We start from the raw sequence: 8,614 nt of genomic DNA, 5'->3' as shown, positions 1-8,614 counted from the left end.
TGTAGACCAGGCTGGTCTTGAACTCACAGAGATCCGCCTGCCTCTGCCTCCCGAGTGCTGGGATTAAAGGCGTGCGCCACTATCGCCCGGCCTTTCTAGGTTATCTTGAAAAAAACTTGTAAAAGTGGCCACCTACATGGATGCAGTTTCTGTACTACAATAAAGTCAAAACAAGACTGCTGGGCCACAGATCTAGATTGGATTTTCCCGGCCTCTGTAGGCTTCCCATACCGCCTGGGAGACCCCTCAGCCCTTGTTTGCATCAATTGTGAAATGTACTTAGTCTGTGAACATCCCGTGGCCAGGTTCATAATTCACAGTGGGAATCCCACGGGAGGTTAGGAGGCCGAGGGTGTGGCTGGCAATGACACCCTGCCTCCTTCTCTGCCCTCAGTTCTTCCATAGAGGCCCTGAAGACCTTACTGCGAAGCTCTGGGTACACAGAACACATGTCTCATATTCAGACCCTCAGGGGCTGGGAACTGGTTGTCAGCCCTGAAAGTCACTATGAAGGAGTCACTCTGCTGGCCAGGTAAGCGGGCATCCAGTCCCTGGGCAGGCAACCTACTACGCCTTTGATCCTGTCCCGTGGCTCCGAATAGGATCTTCCCTGTTCTGAGCGCCCTATTGTTATCTCAGGTCCCTGGTCGTCAAGAATTGTTGGCACAATCGCCCTGTCTTCAGTTTCCTCATCAAGACCCTTGAGGACTCAAACTGTGCCAATTACTTGACAGCCCTGGTGTTTCTGACAGAGGTGACTAGAAACCGTTGGACAGAGGGCAGTGGGGACAGCTTCCTGGGAAGCCAGTGCGCCCAGGGGACTCATCTAAAAGGCTCCAGAGGTAGAGAAGTGGCCTGGTTTACCCCAGTCCACAGATGAACTAGGGAAGACAGGAAAGAATTCTTTACTAGGTTTCATTGAGTCATAGGCCTTTATCCTCCTCAGATCAAGGCTTTGATTCTGCCCTGACTTTGTGGGGTACTAGTTTTCTCTCCTGCAGTTACTTCAGCTTTGACTAGCCACTCTGATTCACTCTATAAATCAGTCATCAGTCAGGGAAAATGTGTAGAAAATTTATAAATGTATCCAAATTCTATAAACCCATTACATGCCTTTGCTTGTATGAAGATGTGTGTGTGTGTGTATGTGAGTGCGTGAGTGTGTGTGAGTACATGTGAGACTGTGTGAGTGTGTATGTGTGTGTGTATGTGTGTGTGTGAGTGTGTATTATGTGGGTGAGTGTATGTGAGTATGTATATAAGGTTAAATTAGTCTCTAATATTCTATGTTCTTTGTGTTGCATTTTTGCTTGTTTTTAAACTAACTTTTTAGTCAGGATACCAGAAAATGAGTTTCACTGGGACATTTTCATAATATACAGCATTGTAACTTTGTTCTTATTCACCCCCTCCACTTTCTTCCTATTCTCAACCACATGCCCTTTTTGAGACAGATTCTCACTATGTAGCCCTGGCTGGCCTAGAACTTTCTATGGAGATCAGGCTAGCCTTAAACACACAGAGATCCAGACACAGATTGCTTCTGTGGTAGGATTAAAGGCATGCTCCACCATGCCTAGCCTCTTGCCCCTTTTGCTGGTCTCTTCTGTTTTCACCGCATGTTCTCCGTAAAACTCTAACAATAATGAGGTGTTTAACACAACGGTATTCCATAATGCATAGCATATTCTGCTTCTAATTTTGAAACAAATGCAAACAATACTGCAGTAAACATCTCTGTGCACAATCTTTTCAGTATTATAGATGAGTGTCTTAAATAAGGATTCTAATAGTGGAAGTATGAATGCCAGAAGTGTGGGTGGCCTCTGGGACTTTTGATACTGATGTCCAAGTCTTTTCCAGTAAAGTTTATCACTTTATGCTTTCACCAGCCGGGGCTGGGCAGGTTTTGAAGTCTGCCTTACTAGTTTTAAATTAGCTTCTTTGAAAGCTCAAGTTACCTGATTTTGAAAGTTATTACACACATTTATTTGTTTGTGTGTGCATGGGTGTGCAAGCACACATGTGAAGATCAGAGAACAACATGCAAACCATTTCTGTCCTTCTACCATGTGGGTCCCAGGGGCTGAACTTGTACCTCAGGCTCAATAGCAAACACTTTTACCCACTCATCCATCTCACTAGCCCCAACCTATCTAAGAGAAGACAAAGATGACTTCTGAATATCAACAGAAGATAATACAATACCAATAATACTAGGACATAAGCAGGGATCTTCATTCTAAGATGCTAGCAGACACTTGCTAAGTATGCTAAGGATTTTCTTGGAGAATGCAGGAGTCTAACTAGCTGAAGGGTGCGTTCATACAGCAGGTCTCTGTAGGTGGAGACTGCTCGTTCATTTCCCTGCCGCCCAGACCCAAAATAATCACACAGAAACTGTATTAATTAGAACACTCTTTGGCCTATTAGTTTAGGCATCTTATTAACTAACTCTTACATCTTAAATTAACTCATTTCTATTATTTTATATTTTACCATGAAGCAACGAAATTATGTTATGGTGTGTGGGGGGGGGGGGCGGTCACCACAACATGAGGAACTGTATTGAAGGGTGTGGCATTAAGAAGGTTGAGAACCCTGTTCTAGGAGATGCTAAGCCTCACACCACCTTTATCTGATGCTGGGTGCCTAGTTCTTCGGAATTGCTCTGGGGTGGGGTACAGGAATTAGTTTTCTCTAAGCTCCCGAGTTTACAGCTGTGACCTAGGCACAGCTGGTATTGGGGAACACTCTAGAAGTTCCTTCAAATGCTGTTGCTCAGCTGAGAAGAGTAGACGCCCACCCACAGAAGCGAGTTTCAGGCTGGAGTGGAGTTAGCAAATTGTTTGTCTTCTATTCTGAAGACTTAGGGCTCGGGAAGTTCTCCCTTATCTTCAAGTCTAATTCAATCAAGTTCTTGCCTCCTTTGCAAACTTGCATTCATAATGCTTTGTAGCTGCTTTCAGCCTATGGCAATGCTGCTCTTTCCTTGAAATATTCTCCAGGCAGTTCATGGTCATGTCTTGAAAGGATCCCAGCATGATTTATAATAGCCAATAATAACCAAGATGCCCCTCAGCTGAAGAATGGGTTTTAAAAAAATGGGTTACATTTACGCAACTCAGCTGTAAAAAAGAACACCAATCACATCATGAAATTTGCAGGCAAATGGATGGAACTAGACAAAACCATCCTGAGTGAGGTAACCCAGACTCAGAAAGACAAACGCGGTATGTGTTCACTCATAAGTGGGTAAAAGGAAACAAAGCAAAGGATAACCAGACTACGGTCCACAGCTCTAGAGAATTGGGAACATGGGGGGCAGAGAGGAGGGGGGAAGGGAAGAAGAGAGTAAGGAAGAGGAGTGGAAAAAATATGTAGCTCAATAAAAACAAAACAGAACAAAAAGCTCCCCAGTGCTAGGATCTGTGTCAGCCACGGACGTTTCTCGTTGCTAACTCCCGTCATCCTTTCTCAAAGATGCCCGAGGAAGACTTGCGCCATGGATGAATGACAGGGTGTGAACTTGTCCTTTAAGCTCTTACCAAGGCTCTGAAAACGTTAGTTTACAACAAGACAGACTCTAGATTCAGTTGTTCCCTTGCCTACCTTTCTGTCATTCTTGGTTTCCTCTTGCTAGCTGCTCCGCTGTCCAGACGTGGCAGGCATTGTGGATGAATTCTCCACCAAGGTTCTGGTGGATTGGTTCAAGCGCGAGGAGCCAGCCATAGACTATCTATTCCTGCAGATCACAGAGATCTTCACAAAGCATAAAAACACGGTGAAAATGGGAGAGGGGACAAGGACATTTCACCCGGAGAAGGAACAGGTGGACCTGGAGAGCTAGTGTGTCCAGTTCTAGACAGGGAGACACACTGAATTAGGACATGGGTCCCCTTGAGGCCGGTTGTCCAGCATAGAGTCCAGACGGACTTGGCCATTCACACTTCCTCTCATCCAGGAGAGGTCCTGGAGAAAGTTGTCCTGTAAGTCACTTCAGAGAACAGGATCCCAGATGTACCATCCAGATGTCCAGAGAGTGGCATCATCAGGACTGAGGGAGACAGTGAGGAGGGCAATTTATGGTGCAGTAGATGGAAAATCTCTATCTTTTCACCTCTGCCCACGGAGAGCAGAAATTTCCTGGCTTGGAACCCTTTTGAAAGCCCAGTTTGATCGCCATCCAATGTTGGGGCCATCCCTACTTCCAGAGTGAAAACTGCAAGAGCTTGTGTCCACTGGTCTACATGGAGGGTGGGACTGATGGGAAGTGCCGGTGGGGACAGTTTCCTGACTCTGCTTTTGAGCGGCTGTCCCTCTGTAGATGAGGCACTTCCACATCCTGCAGTCCTACGTGCTGAGCTGCTGCTACTCCTCCAGCAGTGAGGTGGTGACAGAGACCTTCCTCATGCTGCGGCGCATCCTCAGGGACCTCACCTGGCGTCACGCCTCCTCCTTCATCACTGAACTGGCCTTCACTTTGGTCCACTTCTTTGAGGAGGTAAAGCCCCTCTCCCCCAGGGATCTAGAGGTCGCTCTCTTACCCTAGGTAGCTACGACCCAATGGAAGAGGGTGGAGCTTTTTTTGTGTGTGTATGTGCGCGCAAGGGGCCAGTTTTGAGACAGGGTTTCTCTGTGTAACAGTCCTGGCTGTCCTGGAACTCACTTTGTAGACCAGGCTTGCCTAGAACTCACAGAGATCCACCTGCCTCTACCTCCGAAGTGCTGGGATAAAAGGTGTGCACCACCACCACCCGATTGGGTGGAGTTTCCTTACAAAGCCCTTTCCTTGACCCCAGTGAAGTTCTTGGGAGACTGACTGCTTCTGCACTCTTGTTTTGTAATCATCAACAAGAGGGCAGAGGAGAGCAGCACAGGGGAGCTGTGTTGCGGAACGAAGTGGACAGGGGATGTATGTGCACGGGAGTGTGGTTAGTGGGAGCAGAGTTGAGAGCCCTTCTGACCTGGGTGGGCAGCGCAGGAGCAGAGGTGCTGGGGTCTTCCTGAGTGTGTCTCTTCTTACACAGGAGTCAGAGGAGCTGCGCCTGATAACCTTCCAGATCTATGGAAATATCCTAACTAAGGTCTCGAAGATGGCCCTTGTCTGTCCCCTGAGGCACCAGATCCTCAACTTGCTAGTCCTCCTCGTGTCACACCTGCGGGATGTAAATGCCGACGTGGTGGAGGTGAGAAGCTGGACTGTGGAGCCTGGCGTTCGGTTCTCCCTGGAAGTTAATACAGAACATGGTGAGCCCTTGGCCAGGGCTGTGACAGGATGGTGTAACACTGAGGGGACACTCAGCGAGTAGAGGTGATTGGCTGTTGGGCTGACTCTCCTCCAGCTCCAGTTTGATCCAGCTAACTACCAACTCCAGTAGAAGCTGGTGGGCATGCAAACCCTAATTCAGGAAGTCTCATAGTGGCACCAGCTCCTCTCTCTGCTGCCTTGCCTTGGTCCTCGCGAACTTTCTCCTGACTGTTGTCTGCCCTTACCTTCCCAAGGAAGGGAGATGGGGCTCCTAGGGCAGGAGAGCTCCAGTTGTGGTTGTATTCTGGGCAGAGCAGAGAGGCCTGGATTGTGACAGACCAAGCTGTGAGCCCAGGAGACCACAGCTAAACACTCAGAAACCACTGCCTTGATTTGTAACAGGAGGCCTCTTAGATACATCCAAGGATGCTGCTGAGCATATGATGGGGAGGAATGGGTCCCTCCTGATGAACTCAGTGATGTTCCTGACTAAGCCAACTTTGATATAGAGCAGGGAAAACCCAGGTGGGGTACCAAGACTTTGAGGCACCTGGGTGAGGTGGTAGACTTCTGTGAACCCAGTACTCAAGAGTCTAATGTGCCAATTTGAGGCTAACCTGGGCTACATAGCAAAAACCTGACATTTGTTTTCCGAGAGACTGCTTTGGGGTTGGAAAGGCACGATGCCAATGGCTGTGCTGTAGACAGTCACACTGCCGTGGGACTCGGTTTTTCTATCACAGCAGCTGCCACTTCCACCGCCTCATGGGAAAGAGGTTATCAGTAGAGCCCGATATCTGAACAGGGTCTTCATTTCTCCTGAGCCTGAATGCCTGCAGGCTCTGAGTCTTCAATCCACCAAGGCCAAATGGGCTGTGACCTGTCTCCCTCTTGGACTACTCTGTGTCTTTGTCCAAGTTTATTCCCATGATCCTTCATGTTGAGCCTCCCATCTCTCCAGGTCTGTAGGCTCAGCCTCTGCAGCATAGCTACCTTCCTGGGCTGGTCCAAACTCAAAGGGGTCTTCTCCAAGAATGATGTGTTCAGCATCCTCAGTGCTCTGGTAAGCCAGCAGCTGACTGATCCTTCTGCCCTGTGCCAGGGAGTCGCCTCCCACCCCTGCCACCCCCATCCCCTGACCTTCAGCCATCTGGGTCAGTTTCCTCCCTGCAGCTGGTGGTGGCAGGAGCTAGCAGCGACAGTGCCTTGTGTTGGCCAACTGGTGGTGCTTCCTGCCCTCTCAGTGCCCCGTCTACCCTGGAGAGTTAGGCACATGAATTGGTAATTCCGAGAGGAATACACTTTCTAATACAAAGGCAGGGCACTGCGCTCAGCTCCAGCTTGCAGAAAGGCTACCCGTGCAGAGGGGCCATCTTCATGGGGAGTAGTGGAAGAGCGTGATGCTGAGTCCTTTTCTGTCTCCATGATTAAACACCATGAAGAGTTTATCTGAGCTTTCAGTTCGAGAGTGAGAGTCCATGGTGACAGAGGGAAGGTATGGTAACAGGACCCCGATCTTGAGTTACAAGCAGGGAACAGAGAGAACAAATTCAAAATGGCACAAGTCTTTAAACGCTCAAAGCCTGCCCCCAGTGACACACTTCCAGCAAGGCCACAGCTCCTGAGCCTCCCCAACAGTCCCGTCAATTGCAGATCTAATATTCAAATGCCCGAGACTATGGAGGACAAGGAAACCTAGACCCCAGTAGAACTGAAGAATCGCTATGTCAATCCTTTGTTATACATTGCTATTCCCACAGCTTGGTCAATCTAGGAAGGCTTCACAGAAGAGCTAAGGTTCCAGGAGTTGGGACACAGGAGAATTTATAAGATGTGGTTTTTGCAATTGGCACGGCTTGCATTGCCCCTCCCATGTAGACTGTCTGAGAGGCAAGAAGATTGGCAGTGTGCCACTCCAGCTGTGCCATGTAATGCTGCTTCTTCCAGCTGCAGCAGGAAAGGAGCAAGGCGCTCTGGTTCCTGAAGCAGAGTGTGGCTCTCTTCAAGAGTCCGCAGGGCCCCATCCGCCAGGTCGCTGTGTGGTTTGCAGGTACGATGGCCCTCTGTCTTCTCGGGGCCACTGTCTACTTGAAGTTGGGTTGTTCAGATTGAGGGCTGGGTATGTAAGGCTCTAATTACAGGACCCATGATAATTACAGAGTCCCTGGTAATGACCTCATCTGTTCCCTTCCACCACAGGGGTTGGGTAGGGATAACCTGTCTATAGCAGAATGGGCCCACTCCTAAGAAACCAAGGCAGAATAGCCCCCAAAGGGTGGCACTTCAGGCCTGTGTGTGGTCCCTAGTGGGTTCAAAGACAGGTGGACTCTACCTCCTGCCACTCAGAGGACTAGCATCCCTGACGTGCAGTTTATCTGCATCTTCACCTGGCCTCTGCAGAATGGGAGAAGCAGTTTGGTTCCATGGAGCAAGTCCAACCCTGAGGCTGGTAACCGAGGCTGGGAAAGATAGACAAAAGGACGGGGTGATGACTTTTACTGGGGAACTTATAGTTAGGGCCCACTTGCCCCCTTGGGAGGCCACTGAGTGCCTGTGTGCCCCTGTAGGTCAGATCATCCGGGTTCTCAACAGGGCCGAGAAAGAGGAAATTGAGGATGAATATATAGGTGAGTGACCACCCCATTGCCTACTGTGTGCATCTTTTAGGGGTGAGGATGCTTATCTGCCAGGCTGGTTCCTGGAACTCTCCCTAGGAAAGAGCTACCCTACCTTCTTCCCTGGGGTACCAGTGTCCTCAGCTCCTCCCCTCAAGAGTCTCATCACAGACTCATATTATTGTGTGGGAACTTTTGTGTCTCACTGTCCCTGAGACATGTCCCCTACACACTGTGTCTTTCTCTTCTATTCATGACAGAGTGCACCCCCACCCCTCTGCCAGTATGGCTCTGTCCTGGGCTGCAGTTCTGCTGCAGGGTGGGGGGTCAGAGAACATCACATAGAATGGAGGAGGAAGGTAGAGATAGGGAGAGGCAAGTAGGACCAAAAAAGCAGCCGCCTTGTGTCTCCCTGAGCCAGGGGCAATTTGGGGGTCTTGATCGCAATGGACAGTGTGGACTTCTAGAAGGCATCTTTGCTTATATTGTAAAAATTGCCTGTTTTCCCTCTCCCTCCAAGCAGTGCCAGGGTCCTGCTGCCTCGCCTGGCCCCTTTCCTCCGCTCACTGTGCCACCCCCTGTATGATCTGTTACAGCCTTCAGGTACATGCAGAGAGACCCTGACCCCATAGTCAGCTGCCTTGCCGTCCAGACTATCTACATCCTCGAAGCCAAGGAGCCAGTGACTCCAGCTAAGACCCCTTCCTCCTGCCTCTACATAAGGAGGTTCCTAAGGAGATACCACTGA

At 49.3% G+C, this 8,614-nt stretch overlaps 1 protein-coding gene across 1 annotated transcript in view; it reads left to right on the top strand.

Annotated features, from left to right (window-relative positions):
• The window catches only part of LOC101988512 (maestro heat-like repeat-containing protein family member 7), a 37,433-nt gene extending 28,819 nt beyond the window's left edge, over positions 1–8,614 (top strand). The window contains exons 15-23 of the mRNA XM_026779782.1: positions 395–532; positions 640–754; positions 3,644–3,784; positions 4,328–4,504; positions 5,031–5,189; positions 6,213–6,314; positions 7,199–7,301; positions 7,819–7,878; positions 8,463–8,614. Of these exons, the coding sequence (XP_026635583.1) occupies positions 395–532; positions 640–754; positions 3,644–3,784; positions 4,328–4,504; positions 5,031–5,189; positions 6,213–6,314; positions 7,199–7,301; positions 7,819–7,878; positions 8,463–8,614 (1,147 nt within the window). The remainder of the gene's footprint in view (positions 1–394; positions 533–639; positions 755–3,643; positions 3,785–4,327; positions 4,505–5,030; positions 5,190–6,212; positions 6,315–7,198; positions 7,302–7,818; positions 7,879–8,462) is intronic.

The sequence above is a fragment of the Microtus ochrogaster genome, chromosome 6 (genome assembly GCF_000317375.1).
Source record: "Microtus ochrogaster isolate Prairie Vole_2 chromosome 6, MicOch1.0, whole genome shotgun sequence".
NCBI lineage: Eukaryota > Metazoa > Chordata > Mammalia > Rodentia > Cricetidae > Microtus > Microtus ochrogaster.
This window is presented reverse-complemented; position numbering and strand designations above follow the sequence as displayed.